The 19970-nt window shown below is 35.2% G+C and overlaps 1 protein-coding gene across 2 annotated transcripts in view; it reads left to right on the forward strand.

Moving 5' to 3' along the window:
- The window catches only part of UBR1 (ubiquitin protein ligase E3 component n-recognin 1), a 137082-nt gene that overhangs the window by 67010 nt on the left and 50102 nt on the right, over positions 1–19970 (forward strand). For both annotated transcript variants that reach the window (XM_030318370.2, XM_030318371.2), the window contains exons 15-27: positions 1012–1192; positions 3536–3597; positions 3879–3989; positions 4710–4775; positions 5041–5142; positions 6863–6926; positions 9072–9196; positions 11726–11778; positions 13546–13648; positions 14528–14576; positions 14982–15136; positions 18206–18305; positions 19247–19356. In XM_030318370.2, coding sequence (XP_030174230.1) covers positions 1012–1192; positions 3536–3597; positions 3879–3989; positions 4710–4775; positions 5041–5142; positions 6863–6926; positions 9072–9196; positions 11726–11778; positions 13546–13648; positions 14528–14576; positions 14982–15136; positions 18206–18305; positions 19247–19356 — 1281 coding nt within the window. The remainder of the gene's footprint in view (positions 1–1011; positions 1193–3535; positions 3598–3878; positions 3990–4709; positions 4776–5040; positions 5143–6862; positions 6927–9071; positions 9197–11725; positions 11779–13545; positions 13649–14527; positions 14577–14981; positions 15137–18205; positions 18306–19246; positions 19357–19970) is intronic.

Consider the following 19970-nt stretch of genomic DNA (forward strand, 5'->3'; position numbering starts at 1 on the left):
AGAGCCCGACATGGGGCTTGGACTTGTGAACTGCGAGATCATGACCTGAACTGAAGTCGGATGCCTAACTGACTGAGCCACCCAGGCGCCCCTCAAGCCCTTTAAATTATTCAGTGTGCTAATTTCTAAGTGGAATATTCCCAAAATTTATTGGACCATAGCATTTGTTTCTCAGGATAAAGTCAGTGTGAAAAACACTGTCTTGAAAAGTGAGTTTGACTCCTCTCTCCCTGATGTGAGTTTTCCTTAGCCTAAGTTTATTTTACAATTCTAACTTATTTCCTGTGAGTTCATTCTCTTTTTCCCTGACTGCCCCCATCCTAGTTAAGACCCTTATCACCTTAGACTTAGACTTCATAGTAATCTTCCTGTTGGTTCCCTTGTTTCCTAACATCACTCTTTCCAATCTGTCATCTTCATTGACACCCATTAATTCTTCTTGAAGCAGCATGTTGACATTGTTACACTTCAGACACCATCAGTATATTCCCATACTGATGGCAAGGCATATTTCCAGCTGCACTGCTCATTAATTTCATCCATAAAGCCTTTCATTTACCTAGTGTTTATTCCTTTATACTGCCTGCACAAGAGTTGTACTTCCCCTTTTTTCTCTGTTTACTCTTATATCTCTGCTTATTATACCACTGTCACCTCATTTTTCCCCATAAATTCTGCATATTCTTTTAGACCCCACTCAAAACTGCTTTCACAAATAATGTCTCTCCATTTGTTTGTAATTCTTTTTCCTCCCTCTTAGAGTAATTCGTTTGTACAATTTACATAGTACTTAAAATGTTTTACTTTGATTGTGTGTGTGTGTGTGTGTGTGTGTGTGTGTGTGTGTGTGTATGTCTCTCTGTCTTATATTTCCAACTACTTTGCAGATCCTGTGGAAGTAACTGTGCTATACATGGAACAATTTTGTGCTTATATTTACTAAATATTTATTGAATGGTGTGGTAAAGTAGATAACTTGTTAATCTGTGTACATTTTTAATTTCCTTTTAGGAAGAACTCTTACTGGTGGCTTATAAAGAGTGTCACAAAGCTGTGATGCGGTGCAGTACAAGTTTTATATCTAGTAGCAAGACAGTAGTACAATTGTGGGGTCATACTCTGGAAACTAAGTCATACAAGGTATCTGAAGATCTTGTAAGCATACATCTGCCACTCTCCAGGACTCTTGCTGGTGAGTGTTTGTTTTTTGCATCTTTCTATTAGCTTTGTTTTTTAGATATTCAGAGTAGTAGAACTATTTCTGTTTTTGTTCTGTACTCATTATGTACAAACATATTCATATCACACTGAAGTTAAGAACTGTCACTGTCCTTCAAAGAGTTGTCACCAGAACATTGATCTCGGGATGCTTGTTTACCTGGGCCTTTTGTTATTTGGGTCAACTAATGAATCCTTGTAATATACACTGAAGGATTAACTTGGTAACTCATCTCCCACCCCAATTTAAATATGGTAAAATCTTGTTGCTGGGTTTTTTTCATTGAAGTATAGTTAACACACATTGTTACTGGTATTTAACCCTCTTCTCTGTGAGATTACACCAGTGTGTTATCTTTGTTGTTATTCCTTTCACCACTAAAAGAAAGAAATAAGATTCTCTTTAATCATTCTTTGATTTGCATTTCCATGTAAATTGGTCCTGTCAGGTTTTTTTTTTAATAACTTTATGTATGTAAGTGTATGTATGTATTTATTTATTTTTGAGGAATGCTGATAGCATCTTTCTATTTAGTTAGTTAGAAAGTAATGAAGCTCCATGCTTCCTTGAACTCACAACCCTGAGATCAAGAGTTGCATGCTCTACTGACTGAGCTAGCCAGATGCCTCTACATTTATATTTTTAATTGTGGTAAATATACATATAACATAAAATTTATCATTTGAACCATTTTAAAATGTATAGTTCACTGGCATTAAGTACATTCATGCTCTGCAGTCATCAACCACCATCCATCTCCAGAATATGTTTCATCTTCCCAAACTGAAATTCTGTACCTGTTCAGCATAACTCCTCAATCCCCCACTCCCTGCGGTCTTTGGAAGTCACCATTCTACTTTCCACTGCTATGCTTGACCCCTATAAGTACCTCACTTAACTGAAATCATATACATATCCTTTATAACTGGCTTGTTTCACTTAGTGCAATATCCTTAGTTTACCCATATTGTAGCATGTGTCAGAATTTCCCTCCTAGTTAAGACTGAATAATATTCCGTAGTTTGTATATACCACCTTTTGCTTATCCATTTGCCTATGAATGGATGCTTGGGTTCCTTCTACCTTTTGGCTGTTGTGAATAATGTTGCTGTGAGTATGAGTGTACAGGTATCTGTTTGAGTCCTTGTTCTTAGTTCTTTGATGTATGTACTGTAAGTGTAATTGCTGGTTCATAAAGTAATTCTACTTTTTAATTTTTTGAGGAACCACCAAACTCTTTTTCATAGCAACTGCACCGTTTTACATTCCCACCAGCAGTGTACAAGGGTTCCATTTTTTTCTGCATCCTCACCAACACATCTTCTTTCCTGTATGTTTTTTTTAATAGCCATCCTAATGAGTGAAGTGGTAGTTCATTGTTTTTGTTGTTGTTGTTGTTTTAAGTTCATTTATTTATTTTGAGAGAGACAGCATAATCCTGGGAGGGACGGACAATGAGAGAGAGAATCCCAAGCAGGCTCCACACTGTTAGCACAGAACCTGATGTGGGGCTTGAACCCATGAACCATGAGATCATGACCTGAGCCAAAGCTAAGAGTCAGGTTGCTTAACCACCTGAGCCACCCAGGCACTCCAGTTCATTGTGGTTTTGATTTGCATTTCTCCAATGATTAGTGATTATTGAGCATCTTTTCCTGTGCTTGCCGGTCATGTTTATATCTTCTTTGGAGAAATGTCTATTCAAGTCCTTTGTGTATTTTTTGATCACATATTTTGTTGTTGAGTTGTTGGAGCTTTCTGTATGTTCTGGATATTAGCTATGTATGAAACATATGATCTGCAAATATTTTCTCCCATTCTTTGGATTGCCTTTTCACTCTGTTGATAGTATCCTTTGAAATTATTGCCAAATCCAATGTCATGAAGTCTATTCCCTGTTTTCTTCTAAGAGTTTTACAGTTTTAGCTCCTGTGTTTAGGTTTTTGATTCATTTTTAGTTTTTGCACATGGTATAATTGATGTGATTTTACGTCACTTCTATTTTTACAAAAAGAAATACTTAAATTAGTTTTCATTTCTTTTGATTAGTTAAGAGCAGAATAAGGATGTCTTGAGAGGCAGCATAGTATTTTTATATAATGTGTAAACACACCTTGCACTATGTAGGATCTTAAATACATTAATAATACTGTGTTTTATAAGTCAAAAGTTTGCATTTCTAAACTCAGTAAATATATATTTAAACCTCATAAGTTTCTGAACTTGAGTTAATGAAGGATAAATTAACTGGGTTTATTGCTTTTTCATTTCTCTCTCTCTCTCTTTTTTTTTTTTTTTTTTTTTTTTAACCTTTAGGTCTTCATGTGCGTTTAAGCAGGCTGGGTGCTGTTTCAAGACTACATGAATTTGTGCCTTTTGTAAGTGACTCTATTAAGGACTGATTTACTTATACCCTATTTCTAAACACCTCTTGGTTGATAGGAGGGAAGAAAAATTTTGAAACCTACCTGGATAATTCCCATTTAGTAATTTTAGGTTTCTATATAAAGTACATTGAAATCTAAATCACCAAAACTTGGAGTTAACTCATTCAAGCCCATCTGTTTTACAGATGAGAAAACTGAAGAATGTCTAGTGCCATGACTTTGAGACACATCCAAGCCCTCTGAAAAATAATGAAATTGTTCATCTCTTTCAGGAGGACTTTCAAGTAGAGGTACTAGTGGAATATCCTTTGCGTTGTCTGGTGTTGGTTGCCCAGGTTGTTGCTGAAATGTGGCGAAGAAATGGACTCTCTCTCATTAGCCAGGTATGGCAAGGCCTATTCACATTCATGTGAATGTGAGTGTGTTAATTTTCTGATGGTTTTTTATCTTATATAATTTAGCCTTATGTCTCTGGATTTTGCTATTTGCTTTCTGTTTTCTTATATGAACTCAGAAATGAAAGTTCTAGTAACCATGTAGATATTTCTCCTATTGAGTAGATAGATTAGGTGATAGCCAGTAGAAATGTGCCCATTAACATTATGAGGATTTCCTTACCTGGAGACCTATAGTCTTCCCATCACCTTTCTTAATAGAAGGCCACTTTAACAATTTTTCCCTCTGTTCTAGAGCAAATAAAGAGAAGTGCTTTTCCTAAAAGATGGGGAAACTGGACTTGTAAAGATACCACTTGGGAGAAAAATCGTGTTATGATTGATTGTAGAAATTAGTTTACTTTTATAGAAGTGGGGATTTTTAAATCAGAGGAAATAAATTCTTTTGTTGCACATGTTGAGAGAGTAATAATATAGAGCATTTTAAACTTGGAAGTATTTTCATGCCATATTTCCTTACTTTAAAATCTCACGAATCCCTTAGTGATTCATAGATTTACAGCTTTTTTTTTTTTTTTTTTTTTTTTTTTTTTTGCCACTAAGGAGTTCTTGGAGTTTCTGGTTTAGAGAAAGTTTTAGGAATAGTGTTTGTTAAGAATTCTGTTTGAAATAAAACAATTCATGCCACTTCTATCTTTTATTTTACAGGTGTTTTACTACCAAGATGTTAAGTGCAGAGAAGAAATGTATGATAAAGATATCATTATGCTTCAGGTACCTATTGAAATTACTTTGGATACTTGTGTCTTAACCTTCTTTGATCCCTTGTAGAGGGAGAGAAAAGATACAGTAATTATTTTTAACTTTATTTACTTAAATTTTTCTCACGTTAAAACTTAATAGGGTATCATAAAAAATGGAAGGGATTACTACATTATCTTTTGCAGACTTACTTTATACTCTTTCTGACAGTCCTACTGGAGACAAATGTTTGTTCATTTAATATACATGGAACTGTCATGCTGCGTTTCTTCCACAGATTGGTGCATCTTTAATGGATCCCAACAGGTTCTTGTTACTGGTACTTCAGAGGTATGAACTTGCTGATGCTTTTAACAAGACTATATCCACAAAAGACCAGGTAAGCAACAGAAACTGACATGTGTATCAATTCCAAAGGAAGTATTTTTGTTAACAATTTTAATCATATTTAGGATTTTTATTTCTTTATGTGTATTTCCAAAAATCACACATATACACATAACATGCACATATATCTACATATGCACATATGTACTCTTTTTACTCTACGAAAAGTTAGAATGTTTAGATTAATAAAAGGAGAAGAAAAATCACATGAAAGACTGCCTCCTAGAAATGATCACCTTCTGGGGCGCCTGGGTGGCGCAGTCGGTTAAGCGTCCGACTTCAGCCAGGTCACGATCTCGCGGTCCGTGAGTTCCAGCCCCGCGTCAGGCTCTGGGCCGATGGCTCAGAGCCTGGAGCCTGTTTCGGATTCTGTGTCTCCCTCTCTCTCTGCCCCTCCCCCGTTCATGCTCTGCCTCTCTCTGTCCCAAAAATAAATAAACGTTGAAAAAAAAAATTTAAAAAAAAAAAGAAATGATCACCTTCTAAGTTTTGGTGTCTCGTTTGTTTTTAAAACAAAAATTGGATCATTTTGTATGTGCTATTTGGTTATTTGCTTTCTGTGCTTAATGAGATGTTGTGATAGTTTTAAATAAATATACCACCACTTTTTTTTATATCATAATTTTTAAAGGCTATATAGTATTGCGCTGTACAATTGCATTATACTTTGATCCCCTAATTGCTGAAGAGGTTTTCTAGTTTTTTGGTCTTATAAACATCTCTGTACCTCAGGGTTTAAACACTTGCCTAATTATTTTGTTAAGATAAATTTTTAGAAGAGGATTACCTGGAGAAAACAGTATGCATTTTCTTAAGACTCTTAATACATATTGTCACATTGCTCTCAGAAGAGGTACTCAGATTTACACTCCTTAGCAGTGTGTACCTCTGTAGTGGCACTAGTATCTTTACTCTTTGTTGATGTGGTAGGTGAAAGGCGCTCTTTTATTTGTAGGTGTAGTTCTTTAATGAGCTTTGAGGTTGACCATGTTTTCATGATTATTGGCCTTTTTTCCCCCTTTCTGATAGTAAATTATCTTTCCAACCCTTTCCCCTTTTTCAGTTTCTGTTAAAGTTCCTTATTTAATAAGGATATTTTTCACTTGTTGTATTTGTTACATTTTTTATAGCTTATAATTTGTTGTACTTTGTAGTTTTGTCACATCTTCATTGCTTTCATATTTGATACGAACTTATAAAGTAGTCCTTACGTACTTTAAATTTATGAATCATGTTATTTTATTCTTTCAAATTAGAAGTTACTTGCAAAGGACCAAAGAATAGGATACAAAATACAAAGCTAATTTTTAGTCATGTTTTATACTTGGTGAAAAATGAGTATCTCATTTTGCTATACATTGCTTAAGTAAGAGGGGTGTTAAGGAAGAGTATTCTCACGAACTGGTATCTGTTATTTGAAGCCACTGTCCCACCAACCCAGGTAAGAAGGAAGTCATAAGAATTAGTTTGTTGACTTAAGGCTATATGGTAATGATAATGAAAATAATATTTGTATTGAGTTCTTATTATATGCCAGGTATTGTGAACCTTATGGAATTTGATGTCAGTAAAGGGAATTATTCACCTGATTTTCTGCTGCAGTCTGAAGGAAAATACTGGACTGCATGAACCATGAGTCTGATCCAGAAATGTATGTTTTATAAAGGCTTTTGGTTCTTTTGTAACTAATTTATTCTTTTTTGATTTAATAGGATTTGATTAAACAATATAATACATTAATAGAAGAAATGCTTCAAGTCCTCATCTATATTGTGGGTAAGATTAAAACATTAATCTTATGAGTTGTTTTCAGAGAGAGCATTAATAAAAACTATAATTTATCATTTTACTCTTCTCGCAAATACAGCATAGAATATTAGAGATTAATGTGACTAATATGATTGATGTGTTTAGAAACCTAGCTTTTAAAAAGCACAGTTCTGTTACATCTTTGTTTTTCAATACCTGATTTATAATTATTTGGTCTTGTTTTACTGGAATACAATTATCCTAGTTAGAAATGTAGATGAAAAATACCTATACATTGAGTGCTAAAAATTGTATTTATATGTGAAATTTCAAAGTAATATAGGTCTTAGTAAAAAAAAAAATTTTTTTTCATTGTGTCATTCTTTTTTACTTTGGGTAAATATTGGCCATACTTTTTTGGTTGTTTTTTTTTTTTTTTTTAATGTTCTGTATTATAGACTTTGTTGATTTTATGAGCTAAGTAAAAGTTCTTGACTTCTCATTCTGGCTATTGTTTCTTACTTTATGGCAGCAAACATGCTTTTTTATTGTTAGTTCTTAGTGAGGATTCTACCCCTGGCTAAATCTGAAAACATGGGTTCATTTTACTTGTTTTCAGAGAGTTAGTTACTGACTGGCTGCTTGTCTCAGCAGAAAGTGTGGTGAACTTCATTGCCATTGCAAAGTGAGTTGTAAATGTGTAAAAGATTTTTAAATTGATGATATACTTTATTAAATTATAAGAACTTGAGAATTTTTATGTTTGTTCTTAGAATAGTGTGTGAAGAATTTCTAGTACTATATTTTTGCTATTTTATATTTTTACTGTTTTATTATTGCTATTACTGTGTTTATCTAAATTTATTGGGTTTTTCCTCCTATGTGATTTGATTTTTTGTTAATACCTGCTGTATTCCTGAGTACAGTAACTTCATTACTTTCATTATCATTAATATATATTAATTAGATATATATTATCATTTATATATATTATCATTTAATATGTATAATCATTAATATATATTATTTATATATACTATCATTATATATTTAATATATATTATCATTAATATATATGTGTTAATATATAGTGTTAACTATATAATACTATATATTAACTATATAATAGTCTATAATACATATTGTATTATTGATTTTTAGGAATTATCTATAATATGTTAACTATCAGAAGCATGCCATTTACATTTTTGGGGTCTTAGATTCATGATTTGTAAAATTTGAAGGTAATCTATGTGATCTCTGAGCTTTCTTATAGCACTAAATTTCTAGAGAATACTGTTTTAGGGGGAAAAATTGAAAGTTATAAAGTGCTTTACAAATGTTAAGAGGGATGATCTATTTGAAATGAATTCATTTCACAAAAGTCATTCTTTGGCTAATTTATAGAATTTATCAAATCTCTTAGGCAGAAGTTTCCTGCCTTTGTAATGACTTTGTTATAGATATCATAAGAGTTTGTATATTGCAAATCAGTGGTGACATAAGGCCAGATACCATAGGCCTTCTTAAGGCAATGGGAATTAGATGCTTTCAACACCAGTTCCCGTAGTTGACTTAGCTATTTTCTCTCTCTGTTTGGCAGTTTATTGAGCTGAAAAATGGAAACATGGTCATGTGGGCATTTTAGCAACACCAGTCATTCCTGATACATATTACTGTCTTGTCATTTAATCCATAACAACATATTTAAGTATCTTGTTTGTGGGTTTTCACCTTATTCTGTCTTAAATAACAAGTATAGACAAAATCAAGGAAGATCTTGAAAGAAAAGCTATTGTTCACTGATGGCCAGTGGTCTTTCAATGCCATCAGCCTTTTTTCTAGTATTAGAAACACATGCTAATTTAATTGAGGGGCCTTGTTTATAATGTGTGAGTATGTGTACGTATACTTCTGTGTGTGTGTGTGTGTGTGTGTGTGTGTGTGTGTGTGTGTAGGTTAAGAGAAGGCCTGTGTTCTTTGGATCTCTTCATTTTTCTTCCTCTGTCTTTTAGCAAATAGACTTTTGTTCAGATTTAGGAATATGTCCAAATTCTGGTCCCTCTCTCATAGACTTAATGCAGTATTCTGTGTATTAAGTGTTCCTGGTAGAAGAGATTTAAATAGAAAACAATTGATTGTTTTACTTTTTCTTTTCATTGTTTGTATTAGGTGAGCGTTATGTACCTGGCGTGGGAAATGTAACCAAAGAAGAGGTCACAATGAGAGAAATTATTCACTTGCTTTGTATTGAACCCATGCCACATAGCGCCATTGCCAAAAATTTACCTGAGAACGTAAGTCCAGCATTGTTGTTGTTGTTGTTGTTTTTCTTTTTTTGGAATTGGAAACAAAACTACTTTGAAGTTTTAGGAAAATTTATTTAATGAATTTTGCAGATCTACAACTATTCATTCTTTAGTGGTATAAACTTTAATAATTCTGGACTTCTGGGCATTAAGAAACATTTTTGAAATATTATGGCTATTTGGAAAACGTCTTAGAGCAAGAAACTTCTTGGCTTTTGCTTACATCAAAATAAAAATTCTCCAGAGAAAAGGGGCCTCCTTGAAATACTGAGACTATTTGAGTAGTATATTAGTCTGGATCTTCTGAGAAGCAGATGTCTAAGACAAAACATTTAAGAATTTATTAGGAACAGTACGTATGAGAGAAAATGGTGAGGAAGCTTGGAAAAGCTTGGGAGCCATCAGACTGTGAGGCAAAATTGATTCCAGGTGAAAATAAGAAGAAAGGAAGGTTAGATAGAAGCATTCTAGACTGCTGGGTAATCCCATCCAGGCTTGATGTCTTCCCCTCTATCCCACAGTGAGCCTGCATTAGTATCTCTGTTGCCTCTAACTGGAGGTCTGCAGAGTGCAGTCTCATGGCCACAGGTGATATTTAAGTTTTTGTATTTGCTGACAATTGAAGTAATAGTCCTAAAGATTATGGGTCTCTGGGCGCCTGGGTGGTTCAGTCGTTTGGGCGTCCGATTTCGGCTCAGGTCATGATCTCGTGGTCCGTGAGTTCAAGCCCTGCGTCGGGCTTTGTGCTGACAGCGCAGAGCCTGGAGCCTGTTTCAGATTCTGTGTCTCCCTCTCTCTGACCCTCCCCCATTCATGCTCTGTCTCTCTCTGTCTCAAAAATAAATGTTAAAAAAATAATGATAATAAAAAAATAAAAAAGATTATGGGTCTCATATTTTTTCTTCTGAGATTTAATTATGAATTAGAACAATGATTCTTAAAAGAGAATTGGACTTATCTATCAAGGTTTTCCAGAGAAATAGAATAGAGATAAATTTTGACTGTTGGTCATTTTTCCTAAAAAAATATTGTATCTTTTTCCAGTTTTATTGTTTGTTTTTAAATTTTTTTAATGTTTATTTTTAAGAGAGTACAAGCAAGGGAGGGGCAGAGAGAGAGAGGGAGACACAGAATCTGAAGCAGGTTCGAAGCTCTGAGCTGTCGAGCCTGATGTGAGGCTCGAACTCACAAACTGCGAGATCATCACCTGAGCTAAAGTGGATGTTTAACTGACTGAGCCACTTAGGTACCCCTTTTTCCAGTTTTATTGTTAATTGATTCTCAGACTTATTTGGCATATCACCTTCATAATTTCTACATATCCATCTACCCATTTTATAATTATTAATACATTTTAAGATTAATTTACATTTTTCTTGGCATCTTTCTAAGCAATACTATCAGTGAAATAGGTTTAGTTTCTGGATTTTTTTTCTAATATGTATTAAAATAAGTGACTATTCACAATTTTAAAAATATATAACTGTATAACATAAAATAATTTCATACACCACTAGTGATATATATATATATCATACTTTGCAAGAAGAATGCTTTAAGACATACCCTAACTTCATTGCTTATCCCAAGTGTATTATTTTATTTTATTTATTTTGAGAGAGAGAAAGAGGGAGCACAAGCAGGAGGAGGGGCAGAGAGAGAAAGAATCCCAAGCAGGCTCTGCAGTGTCAGCACAGAGCCAGATGCGGGGCCCGAACTCACAAATCGGATCATGACCTGAGCCAGAATCAAGAGTCAGACGCTTAAGTGACGGAGCCACCTAGTCCCCCTACTATGTGCATTATTTTAAAAGGAGGTTAAATGCCTCAATTTTTGCGAAACTATTATATGCTTACTTTTGTATCTCAACTATGTTCTTATCCTGATTTTAAATGACTTTATTAAAAAAAAAAAAATTCCCCGATCAAGGAAAAGTTCTGGCCAATCAGAAAATTATTATAATGCAGAAGCCAGACTACATTTGGACATCTACATGTGTTTGGCTGTAGATTCCATTTATTTTATAACCTTGGTTTTAGGTATTGGTACAGCATGGACATGTCCTTAAACGATGTGGGTGATGAACATATTAAATAAGGAAAACTCTTTTTCTTTTTTTTTTTTTTAAGTAATGTCCACACCTAGCCTGGGGCTCGAGTTCACAACCCCTAGATCAAGAGTCACATGCTTCACTGACTGAGCCAGCCAGGCACCCTGAGCTCTTTTTCTTTGAACTACTGGGTGTGTGTTTGTGTGTTTATATACATAAATGTGTATGAGGGCAAATTTAGATAAAATCTCTTCCTTAAGTAGTTTATTTATAGATCTTATTTCTGTTAAGAAATTGGTTCCTCAAAACAATTGGTTTCAGACCCAATTTTTTTATACTGGAAGTTGATCTTTTTTTATTGTTTACAAAGTACTTCAGGAATGCTCTTGAAATGTATTGCAGTTCACAGTAAGAGAAGGAAAAGTCATTGCATGAAGGTAAAAATGACAATAATATTGTTTCAACAGGAAAATAATGAAACTGGCTTAGAGAATGTCATAAACAAAGTGGCCACATTTAAGTAAGTACTTAATATTTATGCTTATTTTGGGAAGTAGACCAATCTTTGCTATTGTACGTTGGATATTTGTAGAAGCTCTGAAGTCCTTGCCTGAACTCCTAAGAACAAGAATGGAGTACAGATGAAAAAGGGTGAAAATGAGGGGCACATGGTTAAGCACTGAGTAATGTGTTTGTTGAAAAAAATGAGTATTTTTGCATATGTGGATGTTAAGAAACTTAGTAGAAGACCATGGGGGAAGGGAGGCAAACAATAAGAGACTCTTAAATACAGAGAACAAACTGAGGGTGGGTTGGGGTGGGGGAGAGGGGAAATGGGTGATGGGCATTGAGCAGGACACTTGTTAGGATGAGTACTGGGTGTTGTCTGTAAGCAACGAACCATGGGAATCTATCCCAAAAACCAAGAGCCCACTTTACACACTGTTTGTTAGCCAATTTGACAAAAAATTATATTAAAATTAGTTACTTTTAAAAAATGAGTATTTTTGGAAAGTATATGAGAAATACTCATTCATGATATTAAGTGACTTAAATAGTAAGTATACTTGGCCCTTCAACATGTTCAAATAGCATGAGTCCACTTACACGTGGAGTTTGTACAGTATAGTACTGTTAATGTAGTTTCTCATTTACGATTTTCTTAACATTTTCTTTTTGCTAGCTTACTTTTTGTGAGAATACAGTGTATGATACATTTAACATACAAAATATGTATTGACTATTTATGCTATTAGTAAGGTTCCTAGCCAGTAGTGGGCTATTAATAGTTAAGTTTTTGATTGATGAAAGAAATAGAAGATGAACAAATAAATGTTCCATGCTCATGGATTAAAAGAGTTAATATTATTAAAATCTCCATATTATCCAAACCAATCTATAGATTCAATGCAATCCCTGTCAAAATACCAACAGCATTTTCCACAAAAGTAGAGCAAATAATACTAAAAGTTGTATGGAACCACAAAAGAGCAATCTTGAGAAAGAAAAACAAAGCTGAAGGTGTCCTGATTCCTGATTTCAAGATATACTACAAAGCTATAGTAATCAAAACAGTATGGTCAGAATGACCAACATAAAAAACAGATGAAACAGCAAGTGTTGGTGAGGTTATGGAGAAAAAGGAACCCTCTTGCACTGTTGGTAGCAATGCAAACTGGTACAGCCACTGTGTAAACAGTATGGAGGTTCCTCAAAAGGTTAAAAGTAGAACTACCCTACAATCAGTAATTGCACTCTGGGTATTTACCAAAAAGTACAAAAACACTAATTCAAATGGATACGTGCACCCCTATGTTTCTTGCAGCATTATTTACAGTAGACAAATTATGGAAGCAGTCCAAGTGTCCATAGACAGATGAATGGATGAAGAAGACATGGTATATATTATACACTGGAACATGATTCAGTCCTAAGAAAGAATGAAATCTTGACATTTGCAACAGTATAGATGGAGCTAGAGAGTATAAGGCTAAGCGAAATAAGTCAGAGATCAGGTCTGTAAAATATCAAATAAACTTGCTCAAATTTGTTTAAATTTCTTAATTATGAAATACAACTGAGCTGTTATCAGGACTTTGAGCTTGCCATATAGGTTTTTAGTTTTACTATTGGAATGAAATTTCTCATTTCAGTTTAAGCAAGCTGATTGAGATATGATTATTTCTTCTAGAGTTTGAGTTTTAATTACTGTTTAGGTTCTTATTTTGTCAGTATTGTATACTGTAGGAACCCTTGCAGTTCATCTCTGTATTTTCTGTCTGTTTAGGAAACCAGGTGTATCAGGCCATGGAGTTTATGAACTGAAAGATGAATCATTGAAAGACTTCAATATGTACTTTTATCATTATTCCAAAACGCAACATAGCAAGGTAGGAAAGGATATCCTCTTCAGTAAATAAGCCTAAAATGCTTTATGCTTTCTAACTCTGCCGGAGATTTCCTGTTTTGTTTTTTTTTCTATAGTTTTATACTGGTTCTCATTAATAGAGGCCATTATCTCACCCAAGAAATTAAAATTGAATCAGTAATGTTACCTAGTATACAGGCAGTATTTAAATTTTTCTGATTTACCAAAAATATCCTTTATCCCGGTCTCATGGGGAGGAGGATTCAGTCAAGGATCATGCACTTTATTTGGTGTCATGTTTCTGTAATCTCCTTTAATTTAGGATGATGTTTTTGCCTTTTTTGTCTCTCATAATATTGCCATTTTATAATATGCCATTGCCACGTAGAGTACAGGCTAGTGGTCTTTTAGAATATCCTACATTCTGAATGTATCTGATTGTATTCTCATGATTAGATTCAAATTAAATGTTTTGGGGTAAAATATTATATAGATAATACATTGTATCAAATCAGGCACATGATGTGTATTTGTCCCATTAAGGGTGATGTTAAGTTTGATCACTTACGGTGATGTCTGGACTCGTCCTTACAAAATGAATAATTTCCAGGCCGCAGTACAATGCCCTGAATATAATAGGCACGAGATGAATATTGTTGACTGAAAGAATGGGAACTAAAATCTTGAGGAGGGATGTTACTCATCTGTTTTGCAGTGGCTTTTCCTAGGACAGTCATTTTATTTCTGGCACCAGGTAACATTTTTAATACATCAGTATATAAGATATTTTGGTAGGCTCCTGGATCTTTCCTGCCTGCTTCAAAGTATTCCATTTGTTTCATGCTTGCCAAGCAGTATATTTAAAGATAGACTTTTTTTTTTTTTATATATATACACATAGGCAGAACATATGCAGAAGAAAAGGAGAAAACAAGAAAACAAAGATGAAGGTAAAAAGTGAGATTCTGATTTGACTCATTTTGACTATTTTCTGTGGTTTTGTATCAGCCTAGTATATAGTGTTTTTCACTTTTGTTTTTGTTGTTTTTTAAGAGTGGGCAACTAATGAAAGTGCATAGACCCCTTTATTTCTTGTCCTCATATTAAGATATGGCTTACATCAGTGGTGATACAATTTTTAAATTTATAGCAAATGGAGTTTACTTTGGGTGACTGATATAGTGACTTATATTTTCCCTTGACATTGATGCATTCAGTGCTTTAAAAGTAACAAAAATCATGTGTTGTTTTGCATGTAATCCATGATTTTGATACATGCAATTTCGCGTGTAGGATAACCCAAATAAAAATGTACTTGTTTGTCTCTTCTGCCATCCATCTCCCACTCACTTTAGCATTACCACCACCACCACCTCCTGAATTCTGCCCTGCTTTCAGCAAAGTGGTTAACCTTCTCAATTGTGATATCATGATGTACATTCTCAGGACCATATTTGAGCGGGCAATTGACACAGATTCTAACTTGTGGACTGAAGGGATGCTTCAGATGGTATGTATACCTGAAATATTTTCTCTACTTCGAATATTGTCTCTACTTCATAGAGTTCTTGAGGATCCAGGGAGAATGTTTTTGGTCTTTTTAACTTTAGTCCTAGGGGTCATTAAAAAGAGTTTAGATGTGGCACAGACTTTCTTAGTCTGTGGCACACACATTGTCATGTTTTTTAGTATCCTTACTCTTGGGGACCATTTATATTACAAAAAAAGTGGGGGGCATCTGGGTGGGTCACTTGGTTAAGCATCCTACTTCCACTCAGGTCATGACCTTACAGTACGTGAGTTCAAGCCCCTCATTGGACTCCATGCTGACATTGTGGAGCCTGCTTGGGATTCTCTCTCCCTCCCCTTCCCAGCAACCTCGCGGAAGCGAGAGCATCCTGCGACTGCAAGCGGCAGCGCGAGAGGCCCGGAAGACGAATAGCGAAGAGCCCGGAGGCAAAGAAGAGAGAGGAGTCGAGCGGACCAGAAGAAAGAGAAGATACCCAGAGAGACGAGCGAATCAAGCGAGGAGAGAAAAGAGAAAAAGGAGGAGACGACGAATAGAGAGAAAGAGGAGAGAGGAAAGCGGGAAAAAACAGAGAGAACAGGAGAGAGAAGAGACAAAAAGCAGCGAGAAAGAGAGACGAGAGGACGAGCGAGAAACGCTGACGAGAGTAGGAGAGAGAAGCAGAAGAGCACAGAGGCAAGCGCGTAGAGACGAAAGATAGACACGGGTAGGCAGCAGAGACGGAAGAAATGAGAAAGAGAAAGGGAGAAAGCGAGAAAGGGGATGAGATGAATCTCCCTAGAGTCAGCCCCCAAGACGGAAGCATAAAGAGTCGAAAATAGTCACAGCGAATCGAGGAAGAGAGATGTGGAGACGCTCTCTCCTCTCTCTTCTCTCTCTCTCTCTCCCTCTCTTTCTCTCTCTCTCCTCCCCTCTCCCCCTCCCCCTCTCTCTCCCTCCCTCTCTCTCTCTCTGCCTCTCCCCCACCCATACTTTCTCTCTCTCTCAAAATAAATGAGTAAACTTAAAAAAAATTGGGAAGGGGGACCCCTGGGTGGCTCAGTCAGTTAAGCGTTGGACTTTGGCTCAGGTCACAATCTCGCAGTTTGTGGGTTCAAGCCCCACATCAGGCTCTTTGCTGACAGCTCAGGGCCTGGAGCCTGCTTCGGATTCTGTATCTCCGTCTCTCTCTACCCCTCCCCTGCTCATGCTCTGTGTCTCAAAAATAAATAAATGTTAAAAAACACTTTAAAAAAAAAGTTTTTTTTAAAAAATCCTGCCTGCTAATAGTAAATTGTCATATCTTTTTTGCGTCATAATTTTCTATATTTCTTATTTCACTTGAATTATGAGCAGTATAATAAAGATTTGAAGACAGATTTGGTTACACCACTTTTTATTTAGGAGTAAAGAATAATTTCCCTGTTGGTAAGTGGTGTAAGTATAATTAGTTCATAGAGTTTTTATGAGAATTAGCTCATTAAGTGGAAGCAGCTATTTCTCTTAATACAATTATAAATTACTTAATGTCGCCTTTGGTAGCTGTAACTGGATATTTATTTAACTTAATTTAAAATTTAATTAATTTAATTTAATTAATTTTCTTTCTTCCGTGGCTGTTGTTGGTATGGAGGCTCTAAATGCTGTCATACCTGTATGTGTATCTCAATTTTTGTTATAGCAGTGGTAAATACATGAGTAAAAAATTTCAAACCATGGAGATATATTTGAAATCAAAAATTAAAATATCTTTGCCTACCTCCTAGTGTCCTGCCTAGAAGATAAACACTGTTACATGTTTATCATCTTCCTGGGGTGCCTGGATGGCTCAGTCGGTTTAAGTGTCAAACTCTGGATTTCAGCTCAGCTCATGATCTCCCAGTTCAGTCTGCTTGGGATTCTCTCTCTCTCCCTTTCTCTATCCCTCCCCTGCTCATGTGCATGCTCTCTCTCTCTCTCTCTCTCTCTCTAAAAATAAATAAACTTTAAAAGGTTGTATCTTCTGGAAATCATTCCACATTAGCAAATATAGGCCTATCTTATTCTTTTTTATTTTTTTATTTTTTTTAATGTTTATTTATTTTTGAAGGAGAGAGAGACAGAGTGTGAGTGGGGGAGGCACAGAGAGAGAGGGAGACACAGAATCCGAAGCAGGCTCCGGGCTCCAAGCTGTCAGCACAGAGCCCGATGCGGGGCTCGAACTCACGAACCGTGAGATCATGACCTGAGCCGAAGTCGGACGCTCAACCAACAGCCACCCAGGCGCCCCATGGGCCTATCTTATTCTTAATAGATGCATATTCCATTGTTTGGATATCAGTAGTGCATTTAACCAGTCTCCTATTTATAGACATTCTTAGGTTGTTTTTAGGTCTTTGTATAACAATGAAATTTGTACATCCTTTTACAAATATCTTTGCATACTTGAGACTGATTCTTAATACTAAGTCTGTACCTTTATAGTTTGGATAGATATCGTCAAATTGTCCTTCAAAAATGTATATCAGTTTACTTTCCCATCACCAGTGTGGTGAAAAGTATCTGTTTCCCAGCACCTCAGCCATCTCTGTATTTTACTTAACTGTAAAATTTTTGCCACTTTAAAAGATGGAAAACAGGGTGGTCTTACTTCAGTTCACATTTCTTTCATTTTAGTGAGGCTGACTATTTTTCATATGTGTATTTATCATTTCTCTCTGTGAGCTGCTCGTTCATAACCTTTGCCCATTTTTATGCATAAGATTGCTTATTTTTATACCTTCATTTCAAATATATTTACTTGAGGAATCATAGTTTCCTCTTTCCTCTTCCTCTTCCACTTTTCATTGGTGCCTGGGTGGCTCAGTTGGTTAAGCATCCAACTTCAGCTCAGGTCATGATCTCATAGTCCATGAGTTTGAGCCCTGTGTTGGGCTGTGTGCTGACAGTTCAGAGCCTGGAACCTGCTGCAGATTCTGTGTCTCCCTCTCTCTCTGCCCCTCCCCTGTGCTTGCTCACGCTCTGTCTCAAAAATAAATAAACATTAAAAAATACTTTTTTAATACAGGTTTTTTTTTCATATTCCTCTTTCAGGCATTTCATATTCTGGCATTGGGTTTACTAGAAGAAAAGCAACAGCTTGAGAAAGCTCCTGAAGAAGAAGTGACATTTGACTTTTACCATAAGGCTTCAAGTATGTTTTAGTATTAATTTTCAGTATAGTTTCAGCTAATTACCAAGTGAAAGTTTAGCTCTTACAGAGTGTTAATCTGCCACTCATTAAAGCATAGACAATTCTGAAATTGTTTAAGACGTTTCCTAGCATCTTTAGTTCTTAACTAATGTTTTCAAAAATAAAAGTGTTTTTTTAATTCTCTACTGTATCTTTTTACTGCATGATCCCCCCCTTTCTTTGAATGGGAGATAAATATATTGATGGTTTCTTTGTCTAGTATTACCAAATATTTGCTGCTTCATAAACCATAACATTCACACTACCCATCTATGGAAGTTATTAATGTTCCTGAATGTAAACTGATTGCAGACATCTGAGTGAATGATAATGTGTGTGTTTGGCACTGTTTTTTACCTGGCAGAACAGGATAGGTTTAGATTAGATTTTTAAGTTTTATTTAGATATTTATTAGATTAAGATAGTTTTCATCAAAGCATATTCCAGGGACATTGATTAGGAGACCAAAAGGAGAAAAGCTTCTCCTTTTCTATTTATAAACTGAGTTTTTTCGATCCTTGAAGACATCATAAACATATTCAGTTTATGGGCATAAACAACCCCCACATTCATATTTTGGGGAGGTTTGGTTCTAATTAACTACTTTTATTAGGCAATGAACCAAGTGGAGGAACGGTGAGACACAGATCATTAAAAGTAGCTTTCACTTAGCCCCAGTGGAAAATGTATTAAGAATTTTAAAGTAATTCAAGTTTTTCAAGTTTAATTTAGTACTGAGTACTTCATGTCATTGCAGATTCTTCCATTGAAAAATTAATGTATTTAAGGAAGTGATTGTGAACTTTGGCTATCAATGTGAATAACATTAACTATAAATTATAATTTATACATAATTATGAAGGTACTCATTTATGATTTATAACTTTTGTGTTTTAAAAAAGGATTGGGAAGTTCAGCCATGAATGCTCAGAATATACAGATGCTTTTGGAAAAACTCAAAGGAATTCCCCAGTTAGAAGGCCAGAAAGACATGATAACATGGATACTCCAGGTGAACCTGATAAACTAATCATATCTTGGTTTATATATTTAAGAATCCTCTGTTTGCCTGTAATGTTAAACTACTGTTCTCTAACTGTAAAGTCATTTACTATTGATTTCGTGGTCACTCACATGTTTTCCTATTTTAGTGAAAGGATTTTTTTTTTAATTTTTTTTCTTAATGTTTTTATTTATTTTTGAGACAGAGACAGAGCATGAGCAGGGAAGGGGCAGAGAGAGAGGGAGACACAGAATCGGAAGCAGGCTCCAGGCTCTGAGCCATCAGCACAGAGCCTGATGTGGGGCTCAAACTCACAGACTGTGAGATCATGACCTGAGCCGAAGTCGGACGCTCAACCGATTGAGCCACCCAGGCGCCCCTGAAAGGATTTTTTTTTAATAAATTAAAATTTATTCATTTATATCATTATTTAGTCGGTATCTATTGATTGCCTTTTATGTGCCATGGTCATTTCTAGACACTGAACAAGATAGATAAGGTGCTTGCTGTTGTGGAGCATATACTAGTTCAGGTACAGGCAATAAACAAGAAAAGGATAATTCAAAAAAAAAAAAAAGAAAGAAAGAAAAGGATAATTCAGTAGATGAATAGAGGGTAACTTC

This window comes from Lynx canadensis, chromosome B3, assembly GCF_007474595.2.
Source record: "Lynx canadensis isolate LIC74 chromosome B3, mLynCan4.pri.v2, whole genome shotgun sequence".
Classification (NCBI taxonomy): domain Eukaryota; kingdom Metazoa; phylum Chordata; class Mammalia; order Carnivora; family Felidae; genus Lynx; species Lynx canadensis.